General features: G+C 42.8%; 1 protein-coding gene across 1 annotated transcript; it reads left to right on the top strand.

Moving 5' to 3' along the window:
* The first annotated feature begins 3,333 nt into the window (after positions 1-3,333).
* Positions 3,334-12,687, top strand: LOC119735240. Its single transcript, XM_038208945.1, has 6 exons — positions 3,334-3,565; positions 6,192-6,245; positions 7,298-7,678; positions 8,797-9,101; positions 11,555-11,729; positions 12,053-12,687. Exons 1-6 carry the CDS (start codon positions 3,334-3,336, stop codon positions 12,538-12,540), a joined length of 1,635 nt encoding a protein of 544 aa, XP_038064873.1. The 3' UTR covers positions 12,541-12,687.
* The last annotated feature ends 8,557 nt before the right edge of the window (positions 12,688-21,244 follow it).

Below are 21,244 nucleotides of genomic sequence, written 5' to 3' on the forward strand. Positions count from 1 at the left end.
TTTCAGTATTCGTTAGTTGAATCAAAATTAAAAGGGGAAAAAAGCATAGCAACCAAATAGAAAAGCCGAAGGCCGATAAATGCTCCCCCCTCCAAAAAACAAACAAACAAACAAACAAACTAAAGACAAACATTTTCGGCTGTTTCAAGAGGTACTTGGCCGATTTTCGCCGTATGCATCAATTCAAAATAGTGGAGTATTAACCGTCTATGTCAATGATACCTATTCAAAAATACATGAAACAGTCGAGAGTACCTCGCGTGGGTGAATTTAAACTTCCGGTAAAGCACCTCTGCGTTTTACGCCCCAGCGCGCAGTACGCGTCTCGTGCACGCGCCAATTACCAAATAAGGAGATTCTTAGCACTTCGTGCGCGAGGCGCCATAAACATGGCCAAAGGTTACTTTCACATTAAATGAAGCAAAGCTGTTGAACATAATCCCCCAGCTCTGTAAAAAAAAAAATTATCATACAAATTCCCAAAAAATACGTTTAAAACCCCCCCCCCCCCCCCCTGCTGTGACACCCCAAAAAAAATTATACTGGTATAATGTCCGCCTGTTCAAAATACGGTACACCATTCTGTAATGTAGTGTTAATAATCGTCGAATTTGAACAGCGCCCGCTATTGAAATATGGTACCAGGTACCCCCCCCCCTCCCCCCCCCCCCCCCCCCCCAGTTTTTTTTATTTTACGGAGGCCAAGTGTCCGGAGAAAAAAACCTGTGTACATTTTCAGATTTTGTTTGCTGATGACCCCCCCCCCCCCCCCAGCGAAAATTCCTGGATCCGCCCCTGAGATGCCGGCTCGATGTAGGTCCATATATCATGAGCGCCAAATCTTGTGATGCAAGACCTAAGTTTGTAGCATTTCCATTCTAACCAAAGAGGTTTGAGGGCCTAATGTTTCCATCTTAGCAGGACGGACAATAAAAGGCGAAATAAAACGGGTACTGAAACAAACAAGTAAGGGACACACAGGCGGTATGTGTGAGTTTGTTTCTGCTTTCGTTAGGGGACGTTGAACAACAGAGGACAACAGGGTCCACAATTTCCGAAGGTCCACAATTGAGGATCGTGTACAAACCATTATGGGAGGTCTTCCTAAAAAGTGCAAGTACAAACAAAAGAGGGACAATAGGAGGTCCCCGATTACAGGCAAATACTCACGTTTGTGCGTGGGTGGAAGGAAAAGCATAAAGAAGGGATAAAAAGGGATTCTAAGTAGGAGAGAGAGGGGAGAGAAGATGAAGGGAGGGTTGGGTGTGACTGGGAGCATTACAGGAGCAGATCCAGGAATGTTTGAGGGGGGCGAAGGGGGGGGGGGGGCTCGTACCATTTTTTCAATGGGGGCGCTGTTCAAATCCGACGATTATTAACACGGTATTACAGGATAGTGTACAAATTCTCCCATAACCCCAGCAGGCTATGTCAGTGGGAATTGGAAAATACAAATGGTGGTGGCTAGGTTTACATACCTTTTGGAAGAAAAGAGAAATTTCACCTTCAATTCGGGAAACATCCTTGTCACAAACGCCTTGTTTGAGGCTACCATTTTGAATTCAGGAAAAGCATCAGACAGACCATTCACAGGGCACTTTGATTGGTCACCTGGATTATGACCAATCAAAGTGCCCCGTAATTGGTCAGGTGACATTTGAAAGTGCCCTGTGATGGGTCTGTCTGATGTTTGCCAGGAAACAGTCTAGCCAGCCATGCACCAGTCTACTTTTCCTGAATTCAAAATGCCATGCCTCAAACAAGGCATGTGTGACAAGGATGTTTCCCGAATTGAAAAAGTATATGTAAACCTAACCACCACTATTTGTATTTCCAATTCCCACTGAAGCCTACAGGGTCGCGTATTAGGCAGTTTGAAGACTGTTTTGGGTGTGAAATCTGAAGATTTTGATTGGGTTACGAGTGAAAATGGTCAAAAAAAGTTATTAGTAACGCAATAAGGCTATGTACCTAGGACTCTACTATCGCCCAACCATGTCCAAATGTTTAAAAAGGCGATTCGTAGAGTCCTAGTTACTCGGACTATCGTAAGATGGAATTTTGCGTCGAGGTGATGTAAATCAACCCTTACACTTACAGAAATTTCCCATGTAGTTCCCCATGGGACATTTTCCCATGGGACCCCATGGGAATTGCACACCATGTACCATGGGAGTTTTCCCATTGGCTTTTTCCCATGGGAAATTTCATATGGGTTTTTCCCAATGGTTTCTTATCATTTCTCAAAAGATTCCAAATTGCTCCATGGTATTTTCAATATCAAGTTTCTTAATATATTTAACCCTGTGTAATTTGTGCTATTCACCAAATAGGTAAAGCACATCATGGAACTCCGGTGGGGGTTGTTCCACTTAAGTAGTAGTGGCTTGTGCACTCTATGACCAATACTTTCATTATTGCTTCCATACTACGTACCAAGTTGTACCATATTATCACAGTCTGCACAATTTATTTTCTCATAAATGTTTCCAACCATAATAACAAATGAATCAATATTATCCAAAGTTCTTTGAATGACACATTTTCCACATAACAAAATACTGTATGCTTCATTTTACTTCACTTATCAACAGACATTTTCGAAAATTTGCAATTACAACACTCGTTATTGAAGCGATTCTCACAAACATTTTCCATGGTGTTCCCATGGTGTTCCCATGGTTTCCATGGTGTCTATCTCTTTGTGTTCAATTGGTGAAAATCCAAAGTTTTCCACGGTCAGCATAAAAATTATTGATATTCTTGGTAACCTCTATGATCACAATTAAGGGAAACATTTGTGATTGAATTCAAATTTACAGGTGAATAAGTAATTAAATTAAAGAAAGGTTTGCCTATAACTGGGGAATAAATTAGGTTTTAGCTTGGTGGTCGAATGGTAAGACATCTACACTAGAAAGCAGAGGTCGTGGGTTCGAGTCCCATACGAGTGATTTTTTTTCCAACTTTCACTCGGGAGGTATAGTATACAGTGTTTATACGTCGGTGAAGGGCAAAACCTAATTTGATTTACATCGCCCCGACGCAAAAAAAAATCCATCATATGAATAAGATTTATGTGTGTTTACCATATCACTGTCAAGTTTGCTTGTTTGTTTTACCATGGAGCTAGGAACACATCACCAACATGCACCGTTCAACATATCGGTGCTGCATAAACAGGTACCACCGAGCTCGAGCTGGTTCCTATATGGTCCAAGCAAGAGACAAGGTCCTAGCTCCATGTTTAAATTCAGTTGACCCATACGTCAAAGGTGTGAACTGCGCATGTGGCTGATCTCAAATTATCCCTCGCTAGAGCTTAGATTATAAATGGCCAAGGCTATAACTATTAGCCGCGGCAGTCAACTGGTGTTTCGATTGAGTACAACTCGGCATTGGCCTGTTGTCTCGCTTGATCTCCAGCTAGCATTTCAGTTCTACGGATTGGCGCCCGTTGTGTTGGAAGGTAGCAGACTGTACTCCCGGCTCGTTGGATATAAGAGCACGAAGCAACGTCGCAGCATGGAGCGTACTTGGTCTAGCTGTGGTATGTGCATTGTAGGTAAGTGATGACAATGTTGGGGGAACGTATGGTGGCCCTGAAGGGACATCGCATATCGCAAACGTGTGCGCATACGTATGCGATGTCGCGAAATTTATCGCGAATGTGTGCGCACACGTATGCGATATCGCAAAATTTATCGCGAATATGTGCGCACACGTATGCGATGTCGCGAAATTTATCGCAAATATATGCGCGCACGTATGCGATGTCGTGAAATTAATCGCGAATATGTGCGCACACGTATGCGATGTCGTGAAACAATTCGCGAATATGTGCGCACACGTATGCGAATTCGTTTGCAATGTCGTGAATTTTATTGCATACCTTGTCGCATACCTTTCAGTAAAATTCCTAATGAACTGGGGAGTTGTAGCAGCTAGTCTGGAATCTAGACGTAAGGCCGTGTCCGAAACGGGCTTCCAGAGCTATGGCTACGTCTGTTGTCAGCGCGTCCCCACGTATTTTCAATGGGCGTAGACCTAGACCTAGCTCTAGACAACTGATTCGGATGCAGCCTAAGTTTCAAACTTGTACGCGCAAATTTCAAAGTTGCGCAAGTAGCAAGTTTGCGCTCGACAGTACTAGTAGTAACGATTGCACGAGGAACAGCGTGCGCGCGAAGGTTTATTAGTCAGACCCTATTGATATCTAACAGTACGTCTAGATTCCAGACTAGCTGCTACAACTCCCCAGTTCATTAGGAATTTTACTGTAAGGTATGCGACAAGGTATGCAATAAAATTCACGACATTGCAAACGAATTCGCATACGTGTGCGCACATATTCGCGAATTGTTTCACGACATCGCATACGTGTGCGCACATATTCGCGATTAATTTCACGACATCGCATACGTGTGCACACATATTCGCGATAAATTTCGCGACATCGCATACGTGTGCGCACATATTCGCGATAAATTTCACGACATCGCATACGTGTGCGCATATATTCGCGATAAATTTCGCGACATCGCATACGTGTGCGCACATATTCGCGATAAATTTTGCGACATCGCATACGTGTGCGCACACATTCGCGATAAATTTCGCAACATCGCATACGTATGCGCACACGTTTGCGATATGCGATGTCCCTTCAGGGCCACCATAGGAACGTGTTTAAATACTTGAAACATGTATTAAGCATTGGTGGAAAGTGTTTGGCATTTGAAGATTTATATTCAGGAATTGGACACCCCGTATGTTGAAGCTTCTAAACATGTTTATAAAGTGATAGTAACATTGTGTTAATTGTTATAAACACATTTTTTGGAGTGAGGTCTTGAATTTGAAATCTGGGCATGCTGGGTGTGATTATATTTATACTGAGATCGATTTGGTACGGCATTTTTATATTGCAACTAAGTGATTTATTGCCTAAAAATACAAAAGGGAAAGTAATCGTCCAAATATGGCTACTGCCTAGCTCAGAATCAATGAGGTCCTACTTACAATTAGCTGGAGTTACCCAGCTCTAAATGTTATCATTGGGTTGTCGTCTAGGGCTGGAGCTAATTTTTCAGCAGCGTATAGGCAGGTCCCAAAAAAAATTGCGAAAATGTTCAATTAAGTTGTCCCCGTTACACACTAATTGCAACTGCAACTTACCCCAAACTTGCCTGGAATAACCATTACACAGGTCCTTGAAGTACAAAACGATCCACGATGAAGATTCAGCCTACAATTGCAGTGCAAAAAAGGAGGAATAACCGCTAACCTGACAACCTTGCAGGCATGGCCAGGACCGCAATTGGTTTGTGCACACACAAAATTGTGTACAATGAATGGCGGTCGGTTACCAGGCACAGCGCGCTGTCAACTAGTGGTGTTTGCCGGCTGCGCTGGCTGTCGGTTGCGGTTCCAGTACCGCAGCTGTGATGCGAGTGGTAAACCCATTGATCTCCATATACACAGACTATGGAGATCAATGGGTAAACCTCATATTAGTGCATGAAACAGTCATCGGGTGTTACGCTTCCGCGTGACGTCATGCGCCAACAGCCAGCGCAGCCGGCAAAAACGACTAGTTGACAGCGCGCTGTGCCTGGTAACCGACCGCCATTCATTGTACACAATTGTTTTTGTGCACAAACCAATTGCGGTCCTGGCCATGCGTGCAAGGTTGTCAGGTTAGCGGTTATTCCTCCTTTTTTCACTGCAATTGTAGGCTGAATCTTCATCGTGGATCGTTTTTTACTTCAAGGACCTGTGTAATGGTTATTCCGACCAGGCAAGTTTGGGGTGAGTTGCAGTTGCAATTAGTGTGTAACGGGGACAAAATTGAACATTTTCCGTTGGAAATTTTTACAAAATACCAGTTTTCTTGAAAATGACTTCACACCAGGTGCCATAATTTTACAGGATGCTTAAGACTGTCATTTATGAACTTCCTAGTTAGGTATTTTGTAAAAATGTGTTAGTTTTGTTTTTCGATGTTTGCAAATGTTGTATATTCCCTTTAAATTCGAACTTTGTATTTACGCGTAGACATAGTTGGCTATGCTACATTGCAGAGGTCGTGTCCAGTTCTTTAAATCCAAAGTAATTTTGTTTGTTATGGGGGGGGGGGGCTCTGTTTGTGGTCTGATATTTGTTTGCCCTTTTACCCCATTCTTGCACAGTAATGATGCTCCTCGTGCACTACGTGGATTTGTCGTCAAGCGTGATGACACGAGGTACGTGATAACCGGTTAACATTTTTAGTAATTATGGGCAAGAAGGAAAATAAATGAATGAAATAAAATAAAAATAAAATGTCGAAAACGTGTGATGTTCCGCATGATGATAACTATGATATTGGGTCGGGGTTTATTTTGCGACTTTTATCGGTTGCAACAAAAATGAAATCCTGCCAATTTACAGTATATTTGTTTGCAAATTGATGCCAGTGACGTAACATTTAAGGCTTCTTTGACAGGAGGCAGGGTGGGGCGGGGCTATCATGTGGAGGGGGCACTCAATGGGTTTCTCATTATGCTTATTGTTGAAAAATTGGTTGAAAATGTATACAAAGTAAATTACTGAAAATGTGTTTAAAGTGTGGAGATTTACGGTACCCTTTCTATTATAAATCCATTGCACAATCTGTTAAAGGGTTAATATTTTTACGACAACGTGTTCCTCTTTTGAACGAATACTGAATATATTGTATCGATCCTATTCCTATGTGCCGTAATTAGCTACTATCGCTTGTGGGAGGAAAACGTGACCTTTGCCCCAAAAGATTATTGCTTTTATAAGCTGCTTGCCCCGTGCTCTTCAAAAAAAATTCTTGTTTTTTTTTCCTGCTAATAAACGACTTTTCAATTTGTATTGTTTATTTTAGCGTGAAAGAGCCACTGTATATTCCGATTTGGGGCGTCTGTAACTGTCTGAAGAATGGCTTTCATTTTGCGCAAAAATGAACCGGCCCTACGAGATTCGAATTATCGTCTAATTGCAGCCACTAATTCGAATTTTGTGATAAAATAATTCAAAAACTAAACCTCTCTGGATTTGTTTCGTTGGATGTCGATAATTCAGAAAAAGTGAATAACTTTTATATTGCTAGGAAAAAAGCAATTGAAAAATTGATTTTTTTTTTTTAAGTGAAGCTTGAAAAGAACGGCTGGAGTGCATCTTTTACTTTAGGGATTAGTACAGCGATCGTAAGGCGATTTATTCCTTGTTTTGACACAGCAATGTATAATATCATTTAATTTTCTATTATTTCTTGGTGTCTTGTTAGAATATTGCTTGCGCCATGAAAACCTGACTGTTGCTCCTTGTCTGTCCGGGGGCATCCACAGAAACGTAAACAACATCACGTACTTCCCCAATTTTCTGGGCCATCAGACTTCGCAGGAGGCCATCGGGGGATTCAACGATTTCTACCCGTACCTCCAAGTCCAGTGCTCGCCGAACCTGCAGCAGTTTCTGTGTGCCGTGTACTTTACATGGGGGTGCGAAGTGATAGGCTACCCCATTTTCCCATGCAGGGAATTCTGTGAGCGTGTCAGAGACGACTGTGATTGGGCCTTCCGACGCGCTGGCACCGCCTGGCCTGACAGTTTGGACTGCAACGATTTCTGGATCGACAGCCGTGACCATTTCTGCATCCGTGATCCAGGTAAAGGCCTGCGCCTTATAATCGGAGATATATTAACGCCAGGTTGTTTACCCGTTGCTATTTGTTTTAAGGTTCTTTTTAAAATGGTGGTTTGGCGACTTTTATACTCCCGGGTCTGATATTACCCGGGTCAAAATGACGCTTTTCTGGGTCAACATGACACTTCTCTAGCTCATTTACTGGGTCATATTGACCCAGGAATGTGCCTTTTTGACCCGGAAAAGTATGAGGCTCGATGAATCCAGGTTCCGGGTAAATCTTACCCGGGGCTTTTTAGAGCTTGACAAATTTTTGACCGACTACTAACGAACATTTCCACAGTACGCGTTCTTGTAGAGCCTCATTTCTAATTGTAAATCAAGAAACTTACCCTCAGAGAAGAGAGACGAACTCAAAACTAGAGTGTGGTTCTTAATGAACAACATGCAAATGCATGCAACATGGAAATATATGGTATCATACCTACAATTGTAACCATATTGCTGAGATAAATTGGTCACAATATTGCCTAATTACGTATTCATGACGTCATAAACTTAGATCAAATAACTACACGGAAATGTTAATACAACATTTTTAACTTTGAATAATATAAGGTTATTATCAGATTGATAATAAATTAAGTGAGATATAATGACTATAGGGTCTGAAATTGACACTTCTGGTAACACCGGAAGTAAGAGTCACATGACCTCGAAATTCCCGGAGGCATATTTTCAGGCCAATATAATGCAATGTAACAACTGGAACTCACCTTATCGTATTGTTGAGATATGGTGGCCACAAAATTGCCTCATTAAATATTCATGACGTCATGACAAGAGAATTACGTAATTTATCATCACCTTACTTTAAAAAAATATATATTACTTTAGGCTGTCTCTTGATATGTGAGGGACAAACAGGTGGACATATCTCAAGATATATGAGTAATAGTATGGACTTGAATTCACTATTACGTAACATGTGATGACGTATTTATGAAGTCATATCAATTTTCATCTATAACACTTCCCTGTCTATCTACATAAGAGGTTTGAGATGAATCAGTCCACAGTAGTTCTAGTTGTAGGAATCTAGAAAATGAACCTTGAATCGATGGTGAAACACCTTGACAGGTGAACCAGATGAACCTGATTCGGAAGAGGATAAAGGAAATGGAGAAGACAACCTTCCCTCGACCATCGTCCCACCACCGACCCCTCGTCCCGACCCATCGGAACACTGCCAGCCTCTCCCAGACGACCCGATCTGTCAGTCTATGCCGTACACTACCGTCATCTACCCCAACATACTCGGGCAAGGCAACCACAGTGATGCGCTGGTCGAGCTGCACAGGTACAGCGCGTTCATGTCGGACGGGGGTCCTTGCTCGGATCTGCTCAGAACCTACCTGTGTCTTGCCTATCTGCCACCCTGCAAGGTATGATGAAATACAATCAGCTTGAAAAAACAAACATAGTCCCTTGAAGGTGCATGCAGACCACAAGTCCTCACAAGTCCATCATTAGCAGCTAGTGTTTCAGTCGATTCCATCAAGTTCATCAAAGTCCTTTAGGTAAATCACAAGTATTGTCCACAAGTCCATGCAGCCGCAAATAACAAGGGGGTGAACAACGACAAAGGAATGATACAATCCATTTGAATAGCTTGTGACTTGAATTGAGAGTGATGGATTTTGGTGGATATGTGAGGACGAGTCGGTACTTAATTGTCAGAGACTCGAGTGAAACACTGATCACAGGTCCTCCGGTCTCAAATCATGTCTGAAGTTCAGAATTCACGAGGCGCGAAGCGCCCGAATTCGTAAATTAAGAATCCACACTTAAGAGTGTATTCTTCGACTTAAGCCATTGCGTCAACGGAAGTATTGGAAAAAATGTTGCCAGCTGAGGCCACTTTTTCTTAATATATCATATCTCATCATCATGAAATCATGACGGTCATTCGTTGCAAAAATGATGAAAAGACATGAATCTGGGATCAAGAAATGTTTCCAGTTTTGTTAGGAAATACTTGAAATGACTCTCCATAGACTTTGTACAAAAGCGCGGAAGTGGCGTCAGGTTGCAACATTTTTTCCTGGCGTGTTTAGCATGTGTATCGCCACACCCGTACAACCAAGTCATTTGTGTGTATAGGCTCCTAATGTCAAAATGGATAGTTCAGACGACGATTTCTTTCTGACTAAAAGTAGATTTTGCAGTGACGGCGGAGAATCTGACAGTGAAGATCAGTGGCGTAGCCAGGAATTTTTCAGTGGTGGTGGGGGGGGGGGGGGGGCATATGGAGAACTTTGCCACCCATATGTGCAGAAAATCAAAGCACTGTGCTCTGCGGTCACACACAGGATGCATTGACCCGGCGACCTGCACAGCCCCACTGCGTAGACCGGACTATACATAAACAGCAGGTCGATCCTCAGAACAAAAGCGATGTCTGATTTGACAAGAAAAGTGCCCCTTTTTCTTCTCAACCAATCAAAACGGTTGTTACATGAAAGGAAAGCTTATTGTGTTCTCTTTCAGAAACCGTGCGAGGTAATTGTATGCGACCGGGTACACACGTGTGCTGTTCGAAGAAGTAAACCCGCACCCTCAAAAATCGGGGAAATGTGCCGTGACCTCCATAGGAAACGCGAAATGTTCACTGAGTTGCCCGTTTTTCGATGGAAAAATGCACATAATTATTCGCCTTTAATCAAGAAGAAATTATATACATGTGAAAGAGAAAAATCTGTATTTTGTGATGCGATGCGAGGAAGTAAGTTTAACCAACAACAACACACTTTCCGCATATTTACGAAAGTTTGCTCAGAGCGCCTAGACATGAGCCAGTCTTCCCACGTAAACAGAGCTGCACTAGTGACGAGTGAGCAAATGCTCCCTAGTTCTCCATATGCTGGAACATTTCATGGGGGGCGTCATGTAGATCAATGATAATTTTGTTAGAAACTCAAAATCTCAGTGGGGGGGGGGGGGGGCGACTGGGGGCGACAAGGTTTCGGGGGGGGGGGGCTGTCGCCCCCCACGCCCCCCGTGGCTACGCCACTGGTGAAGATGCCTTGGCAACTTTTGGAAAGCAACTTTTCATGCAGACGGTCCTATTCATGCTCATTATGGAGAACAATTGTCCGACGTGTTCAAAGTGTGGATTCGTAATTCCGAATCCACACATTACTAAAGATTCGTAGTTCCGAATCCACACTTTGTGACCAGTGTAAGAGATTCGTAGATCCGAATCCACACTTTTAACAATAGTGTGACTCATAGCAATGTGAAAGGACTTGTGATTTACTCTTTGACCAGGCTTGTGATGGACTCAACTACAACACATTGTATGGGTAGTGTGAAATTTGAAATCTAAGAATTTGAACTCAGTGGACCATGTCACGTGTTAAAGTTGGAGTCCATATAAGGTATCAAAAACCAGATATAAAACAGGAGTCCACATTTTATATGACACCGGCCTAAACCGCCCTTCCTGTTACTCCCTGTGTCCCGCCCAGACCGCCTGAGCACTCAATGGTTTTAATCGGGCAATAAATTATCAATACAATGTAATACGATTTAGTACAGGAATGGGTTAGGGGTAAGAAGTGTGAACATTGACTACTTCGAATCTCGACTCGAAGTTGAGGGAGATAGTCAGCTATTTCTTCCTCCCTGGTAAAATCAGCCAACCCTAACATTGAAGACAAAATTTTAGAAAACCGCGGGATATTTCCTGGACTGAGTAGGATTCGAACCCGGATTACAGAATTGGAAGGCAACCAAACTGAGAGAGACAGAGAGAGGGGGAGGAGGGGAGAAAAGTAAGGCTTCTCTTTGCAGATGGACAGAACGCCTCCTCTGATTTTGTTCTTGACATCCTCAGATTGTGGAGGAGGTTGCTGCTCCTATTCCTCCCTGCAAGGCGCTCTGTGAACTGGTTCTGACCGACTCCTGCATAGGCGCTCTGGCTGCCTTCAAGATGGAACTACCGTCCACCTTAAGCGACTGTTCCATGTACCCGAAGCAGAGTGATTCCTACCCCACATGTTTCATTCCAGGTATGACACAGATTTGTAACCTATTAGTTCCTGGTCAGTTTGACCCGGAATTGGCGTTCGATTTGGCCTAATACCTTTTTAGAGAAAAAAATGACTACTTTCAAAGTCAGTGAGATTTCTGGATCATTTTGACCCGGAAAACTTGTAAGAGTGGATTTGACTCAGAGAAGTGTCATTTTGTGACCATGCAATGTATTTAGGAAGTCAATAAAAGCACCATTGAGTTTCGTCAAAACAAGTCTTCTCCTTTAAAGAACCTTTATTTTAATGTATCGCCATTTCGTTGATCTATATACTGGAAGATGTCATTTTATAATCCGCAGGGGCAGGATATGACCCTTTGAAGTACTGGTCCCCACCACCAGTGATCACAACCGATTTAACATACCAGTGCAAGACGACTGGCTGCGAGAATGTGCTGCACGGCAAGTGTCACTCTTTCGGGTTCTGGATGGTCACCTTCCCCAACCTCCTCGGGCACACCAACATGCAGGAAGCCCTGGACGATCTGGACCGCCTGGTGCCGTTCATTGACTCGGGCTGCTCGGACAAGCTGCAGGTCTTCGCCTGCTACGCCTTCTTCGTCACCCCGAGCACGACCGATCACGCCAGCGGTCGGTTGCCGTGCCAGAGCGCCTGTCAAGAGATTTGGAAAAGCTGCCGCGGGACTGCAGGGGAGCTGTTTGAGAAACGACCCCGGCTGATGACGTGCAGGCTGTACCCTACAGAGAACTGCGAAGGTATAGGCTACATTCTGAGCGAGTGTGAGCCGGCCCATTCGGCCATGATTCTAAAGCCAGCCTCAGGTTAACCTTGCGACGACACAGATCAGTCGGCGACTAACTTTTCAGGATCAAGCTGCGTCTGAGCTACGACCATCGAGAACAATGCAGTCACCGATTTTGTGCGACCTGAGTGTAACTGCGACGATATTAAAACGATCGGCATCAGTTGGCGCGCACAAAAATCACCAGTCGCAAGAGTAGAAAAACTGATTTCTCAGTTTTGTGACCATGAGCATAATCTTTGTGCTCGTTGCCGACGGTTCCGTCGTGGCGCAAGCTAATCGTGGGTCGACCTGAGGCCGGCTTTAGATGTCATTACTAACTACAGAGTTGCACGTACAGATTGTTGCAGGCACTCAATGCTATTTCGAACAAAAGCATTACAAAACTAGAAATGTGTTTGTGGACAAACACAAGCTGTTTCGGATATTTGAAATACTCTGTGCACGTGATGAACACTTGATGAAGTCACTTCGAGTGTCATCTGCCAAGTGAAAAGTCAATCAGACATATAGTGCCAAAGTATGATTTGAAGAAAAACGTGTACAAACCCTATGGGAAAAAATGCATCTTTAATGTGAAGTAACCTTACACCTGATGATGTCACGATCACGAATTTCTTCTAGGACCATCTGTAGGTGGTAGTCTAAGTGTGTACCAAGTCTAACGTCGATCAGATTTACGAAAGTGCCAAAGTAGAATGTTTTAAACGTGTACAAACCCTATGGGGAAAAATGCATCTTTAATGTGACGTAATCCAACACCTGATGACGTCACGATCACAAATTTCTCCTAGGACCATCTGTGGGTGGTATTCTATGTGTGTACCAAGTCTGACGTCGATCAGATTTACGAAAGTGCCAAAGTAGAATGTTTTAAACGTGTACAAACCCTATGGGGAAAAATGCATCTTTAATGTGACGTAATCCAACACCTGATGACGTCACGATCACAAATTTCTCCTAGGACCATCTGTGGGTGGTATTCTATGTGTGTACCAAGTCTGACGTCGATCGGATTTACAGAAGTGCCAAAGTGGAGTGTTTTATAATGTGTACAAACCCTATGGATAAAAATGCGTCTTTAATGTGACGTAACCCAACACCAGATGACGTCACGATCACGAATTTCTTCTAGGACCATCTGTGGGTGGTGGTCTAAGTATGTATCAAGTCTGAGGTCGATCGGATTTACGAAGAGGCCAAAGTGGAGTGTTTTAAAACGTGTACAAAACATATGGGGAAAAATGCATCTTTAATGTGACGTAACCCTACACCTGATGACGTCACGGTCACGAATTTCTTCTAGGACCATCTGTGGGTGGTGGTCTGAGTATGTATCAAGTCTGAAATCAATCGGATTTGAAAAAGTGGCAAAGTGGACTGGTGGAAGAAACGTGTGTTAAACCTATGGAGAAAAAGTCTGAAAAAGGAGAAAAAAAAAAAACTAGAGATGTGTTTGTGGACAAACACAAGCTGTTTCGGATATTCGATATGCTCTATGCACGTGATGAACAATCATTGACGTCACTAAAAATGTCATCTATAACAGCACATTATACGTACATGTCAAGGTATAACCAAATCGAACATATAGGTCTGTAAATATAGGCCTATAAAAAACAAAATGCCCCTTTAAGGGACGTCACATGACATTTGATGATGACATCACATGAATTTTCATCTATAACCCATCTCGGCATTGGTACGATCACGAATTTCTTCTAGGACCATCTGTGGGTGGTAGTCTAAGTGTGTACCAGGTCTAACGTCGGTCGCATAATTACAAAAGTGCCAATGTAAAGTGTTTTAAAACGTGTACAAACCCTATGGGGAAAAATGCATCTTTAATGTGACGTAACCCAACACCTGATGACGCCACGATCACACATTTCTTCTAGGACCATCTGTGGGTGGTGGTCTAAGTATGTATTAAGTCTGAGGTCGATCGCATTTATGAAGGTGCCAAGGTGGAGTGTTTTAAAACGTGAACAAAACATATGGGGAAAATGTGCATCTTTAATGTGAAGTAACGTGACACCTCATGACGTCACGATCACGAATTTCTTCAAGGACCATTTGTGGGTAATGGTCTAAGTGTGTACCAAGTGTAACGTCGATCGGATTTACAATAGTGCCGAAATGAAGCGTTTTAACACATGTACAAACCCTATGGGGAAAAATGCATCTTTAATGTGACGTAACCCAACACCTGATGACGTGACGATCACAAATTTCTTCTAGGACCATCTGTGGGTGGTAGTTTAAGTGTGTACCAAGTCTGACGTCGATCGGATTTACAAAAGTGCTAAAGTGAGTGTTTTATAACGTGTACAAACCCTATGGGGAAAAATGCATCTTTAATGTGACGTAACCCAACACCAGATGACGTCACGATCACAAATTTCTTCTAGGACCATCTGTGGGTGGTGGTCTAAGTATGTATCAAGTCTGACGTCGATCGGATTTACAAAAGTGCCAAAGTGGAGTGTTTTATAACGTGTACAAACCCTATGGGGAAAAATGCATCTTTAATGTGACGTAACCCGACACCTGATGACGTCACGGTCACGAATTTCTTCTAGGACCATCTGTGGGTGGTGGTCTAAGTATGTATCAAGTCTGAAATCAATCGGATTTGAAAAAATGGCAAAGTGGACTGGTGGAAGAAACGTGTGTTAAACCTATGGAGAAAAAGTCTGAAAAAGGAGAAAAAAAAAAAAAGAGATGTGTTTGTGGACAAACACAAGCTGTTTCGGTTATTCGATATACTCTTTGCACGTGATGAACAATCATTGACGTCACTAAAAATGTCATCTATAACAGCACATTATACGTACATGTCAAGGTATAACCAAATCGAACATATAGGTCTGTAAATATAGGCCTATAAAAAACAAAATGCCCCTTTAAGGGACGTCACATGACATTTGATGATGACATCACATGAATTTTCATCTATAACCCATCTCGGCATTGGTACGATCACGAATTTCTTCTAGGACCATCTGTGGGTGGTAGTCTAAGTGTGTACCAGGTCTAACGTCGGTCGCATAATTACAAAAGTGCCAATGTAAAGTGTTTTAAAACGTGTACAAAACATATGGGGAAAAATGCATCTTTAATGTGACGTAACCCAACACCTGATGACGCCACGATCACACATTTCTTCTAGGACCATCTGTGGGTGGTGGTCTAAGTATGTATTAAGTCTGAGGTCGATCGCATTTATGAAGGTGCCAAGGTGGAGTGTTTTAAAACGTGAACAAAACATATGGGGAAAATTTGCATCTTTAATGCGAAGTAACGTGACACCTCATGACGTCACGATCACGAATTTCTTCAAGGACCATTTGTGGGTAATGGTCTAAGTGTGTACCAAGTGTAACGTCGATCGGATTTACAATAGTGCCGAAATGAAGCGTTTTAACACATGTACAAACCCTATGGGGAAAAATGCATCTTTAATGTGACGTAACCCAACACCTGATGACGTGACGATCACAAATTTCTTCTAGGACCATCTGTGGGTGGTAGTTTAAGTGTGTACCAAGTCTGACGTCGATCGGATTTACAAAAGTGCTAAAGTGGAGTGTTTTATAACGTGTACAAACCCTATGGGGAAAAATGCATCTTTAATGTGACGTAACCCAACACCAGATGACGTCACGATCACAAATTTCTTCTAGGACCATCTGTGGGTGGTGGTCTAAGTATGTATCAAGTCTGACGTCGATCGGATTTACAAAAGTGCCAAAGTGGAGTGTTTTATAACGTGTACAAACCCTATAGGGAAAAATGCATCTTTAATGTGACGTAACCCGACACCTGATGACGTCACGGTCACGAATTTCTTCTAGGACCATCTGTGGGTGGTGGTCTAAGTATGTATCAAGTCTGAAATCAATCGGATTTGAAAAAATGGCAAAGTGGACTGGTGGAAGAAACGTGTGTTAAACCTATGGAGAAAAAGTCTGAAAAAGGAGAAAAAAAAAAAAAGAAAAAAAAAAATCTTAACGAAAACAAGAGCTGTTTCGGTGGGTCACCGAAACAGCTAAAAAGAAAAAAAAAATCTTAACGAAAACAAGAGCTGTTTCGGTGGGTCACCGAAACAGCTAAAAAAAAAAAAAAAAAAAAAAAAAAATCTTAACGAAAACAATAGCTGTTTCGGTGAGTCACCGAAACAGCTAAACATCATGCGAGTCTTGACTGTAATAAAGGTACCAGCTAGGTTCCAGTGTGGAAATCAGAGTTGTAATGACTCAAAGGGCGGATCCAGGGGGGGGGGGCAAAGGGGGCCATGCCCCCCCCCCCCCCCAAAAAAAACGAAACCAATTTTTTTTATTTTTTTTTATGTGACCTCGCAACAAAGGCAGGCAATGAGTACACAACCATCTTTTCCTCAAAAAACATTGGTTAAGGTGGTCAGAAATTGCCTCAGATCGCACCACAGAGCATCTAGAATCCAAAAAAAAATTCGGGGCCCTTAAGCAGGCCCCGAACCCCACGCCGTAATTTTTTGACCCACTTTTTTGGGGGACCAAAATTTTTTTGGGCCCCCCCCAAAAAATTGTGTTCTGGATCCGCCCTTGAATGACTCGAGTCAATGACTCGACTGAGTCCGACTCGAGTCACAATTTCTGGTGACTCGATTCGACTTGAGTGACTGAGGGCAAATGACTCGACTCACTTGAGTCACTGCGAGCAAATGACTCGACTCGACTCGAGGAAGGCTAATGAGACTCGAGTCCCAAAAAATAAAAGCAAAACTTATATTTGCGGTTACTTACGCCGGTGCCGGTTTTTGTTCACGTCACGTTAGCATGTTCGCAAATAATGTATACATAAACATGTACATGCATGGTTTGATCAGTGTCCCCATTAGTTGAATGACGATCAGCTGGCACCCCCTTTTTATTTTCATTAAGAGTCAAATGTGGTGTCGCCACATGTTGTAGCCGGAATGTAAAATTTAAAAAGCCAAACAATAACTTTCTCTCTTGTGTTTATTCATTGTTTAGTGCTCAAATATTTGTGACTCGAATTGACTCGAGCTAAATACTTGACTCGACTCGACTCGACTACACACTGTGACTCGACTCGACTCGACCTTCTTGACCTAATGACTCGACTCGACTCGAGGCACTTTTTAAAAATGACTCGACTCGACTCGAGTCACAAAAATCAGTGACTCGTTACAACTCTGGTGGAAATTCATTGTCACTTAAATGCACCTACAAAACGTAAATTGTCGCTTTGTCGTCTTAATTATCGCCTTGTTGTGAAGTGACATGCCGTCTTTGCAGGTAGATCCACAACAGTGTGTGCATCGCAGACGCCAATATCATGAAGTCTGCAGTGCAGTGTTTTTCATAGGCCATTGATCATATTAATGTAGGGCCTAGAATATTGAATTTAAGTAATGTGTCAGTATTAAGTTTATAATTATTACTCATTTCAGATATGAGCCTGGAACCTATCACCATCCTTAATTCAAGCCGTGTTAACGCCACTCACGGCTTTGTGGAGTTTACGGGAGGCCTTCTTACATCATATGACAAAGTTTCAAAGTGGGGAGTGCTCCACAGTTTCATATACGATCCCAAGGGCAAAATATTAGGAACACGTGAGGTAATGGCATTATTCCACATGCATGTGAACCATGGCATTATTGGTATATTAGTTTTATAAAAATAGTGTGTTGTTAAAGCCGGAGTCCATCATTTGAAGCTATCCAAAAAGTGACTCGCGTAACTATTGTTGAAAACATACTTGGTTGGAAGATAGTAAGAGGACTAAACTCACTGTGAAATTATTCTTTCTGGCATGCTGGCATTTTGAAGAAATCAACGAAAGAAGGACTTTCTAACGGTGCGTCTTAAGAAGCACCGTAGGAAATTTCCGCTAGTAGTTCGTTTTTTTTTTATTCGGCGAAGCGCGTGCAAGCATTGACACATCGCACGCGCGCGCGCAGTTGCTATAATTCGTCGGATCAGTGCGCTACATCGCGTAGCTGCAATCGGCTCAGTGAGAACGTGTCTCGGGCGCTGAATTCAGGCCCAGTTCAAAACATGATTCAGCAACTTTTGATTTGAAATCGAGATCCTAGAATGCTGTTTTTCTCGGAATATACAGCTGAAGCTGAGCTGAAACTTCATCAGGTTAGTTGTTCAGGACCCTTCTTTAGATTTAGAGCACTCTTGTTGCTTCAAACGAACAAAATGCACAAAATTACAAATGATGGACTATACCTTTAACTGCCGCTGCAGTTGAAGCTGATGTTGCTGCTGCTGGCGCTGCTGTTTTTGTTGCCATCGTTTTCTTTGTTGTTGTTCTTCGTTGTCATTGTTGTCGTTTTCGTTAATTTTGATTATGCTATTGCTACTCATGTTGCTGCTACTGTTTTGCATTGCCGTCGCTTTCGTTATTGCCCTGTCGTTTCTTGATATCATTGTTGTTTTTAATGTTGTTTCTGCTGCTGCTGCTGCTTTTGTTGTTGTTGTTGCTTCTGTGTTTGCTGTCGTAGTTGTCGTCGTTTTGGGTTTGCCGTTGACCGTCGTTGGTTCCGTTGTTGTCGCTGCTGCTGTCATCGCCGTCGATATTTTTTTTTTTTTTTATATGATTGCACTGCAGAATTACTTTGAGCTGTTTGACCTACTTGGATATCACGTTATGATTTGGCCCCGGACTGTATACGGGTGGGGAAATCAGCCAACAGTCGTCTGGATTCCTCCTCACAATAGGGGTAAGCAGTTCATATGAAAAGACAGAAATATCGCAAAACTGTGCACTCTTTTAGCCAATATGGTATCGTTTAATAAAGACAGCGCACACGATAGGCCCATAGTTGCCTTGTACTTGTTGAGTTTGCTTTTAACGTAAAATCTATATTTTATTGTTAATTACGTAATTACCGCCATTACAGAATTAGTAGCACTATGGAAATAAACGGTGATATTCAGTGTTGTATGACTCAAGTCGAGTTCATCTAGAGTCGCAGTTTCGATGACTCGGACTCGACTCGGGTAACATCGGCAAAAGACTCGGACTCGACCATTATGACTCAGACTTGACGCTAATGACTCGTGACTCGCGAGATATTTAAACCAAAAAAACACCCTTTATTAAAGAAAAAAGGTCATTCCGACGTTTGGTTTAAAAAGGTGACGCCACTAAAAAAAAGTGACAGCACACGAACCGTCTAGGTGGTGTTGCAAAGAGTGTTTGTCATTAAATACGCCACTCCCTATTTCCCGGAATCCCGGGACAACGCATCACATAACAGCGCTTTCAATTTCTTATTCCTCCGTGATATTGTCCACGCCAATGTACATCTACATCGTACATTATTGCATTGACCAACAGGATCAATTCCCGATCACTGTGAGCGAGTCGACATCATGTACTGCAGCAAACTGGGCTACAACACTACCTACTCCCAGGACTATCCGTTTTGGACTCCCCCGGATAAGCTCCTCGACTCCTGGCGAGACTACTTCACAGAGGAGACGGTGGAGTCCGGGGTTGGGTGCTTACCACGCCTGCATGAGGTACTCTGCGGCCTACTGGCGCCCCCGTAAGTAACCCCCGCTCAGACTATTGCTGGCAGCAGATACACTCTATCTACGGTACAGACTTGCAAATCGACTCCCATAGACCCCAATGGTAAATATGTAAAATACTCACAACTCTCCAAGGTGTTAGAGACACCCATGAAATTAAAGGTTATTTCATCATGTTTCATTCTCTGTTCATTTCTTTTTTTTGGGGGGGGGGGGGGTTATACTGATGATTTTGGGGAGAAAATTCCATCCAAATAGATAATCACCCCTAAAAGAAGTCCTGAAGTCAATTGCCATTTTGAAAATGGACGCCTACGCTCCATTGCAATAATAGAGCCATTTTAGGGCCTAATTTCATCAAAGTTTCACAGAAAATACAAGTCCTCTGCACGGCTTCCACCTTTTTTATGTTTTTTTTTTTTTTTTTTTAGAAATCCTCGAGTTCACAGCCCTCAACATGTTCTAATCCCTGAGAATTTGAAGGCATGCAAATTTTGATTTGGCCCGCGTAACCTATTTACAGATCTGCACCGATTACTATAAGTTTTGTATATAAACACACGTGCATTATATTTACTTTCCCAGGTGCTTGTCATCGCCCGAGTATTATAGGTACTCCCTCCGAATGCACCGAACCTGTCAAGAGTTCTGCGAGAGCGTCCTCAAGCAATGCAATACTTTCTCACACAGCCTCAGCTGGCTCTTAGAGTCCCTGCCGTGTAACCGATTGGGGCGTAGTTCAGAATATAGATGCATCGGAGAGTCCGACTGGGATCCATCCGGTGTGTTATATTGTAAACCCTTCTACAGTTATCCGCAATTAGGTCTGCTTTTTTTTGTTTAAATGACTTGCTTCGAAAGGTGACAAGGAATATTCAAAATGTAAAGCCCGCCGCACACGAGGGCTACGTGCTGAGCAAAAATTCTTTTGAGGCCGTTTGCTCAGCGCGTATAGCTCACCGTGTGCGGTGAATTTTTGCTGAGTTTTCTGCTTCGACGCGAAGCTGTGAGGCTAATTTCTACTCTGTTTTATTTCTTTCGCCTCGCGAGGCGAAAGTCTCACCGTGTCCAGCGAACCTGAGCAAAAAAAATCACCGCACACGGTGAGCTACGTGCCGAGCAAAATGGCCTCAGACTTTTGCTCAGCACGTGGCTCTCGTGTGCGGCGG

The sequence above is a fragment of the Patiria miniata genome, unplaced genomic scaffold (assembly GCF_015706575.1).
Source record: "Patiria miniata isolate m_02_andy unplaced genomic scaffold, ASM1570657v1 HiC_scaffold_29, whole genome shotgun sequence".
Classification (NCBI taxonomy): domain Eukaryota; kingdom Metazoa; phylum Echinodermata; class Asteroidea; order Valvatida; family Asterinidae; genus Patiria; species Patiria miniata.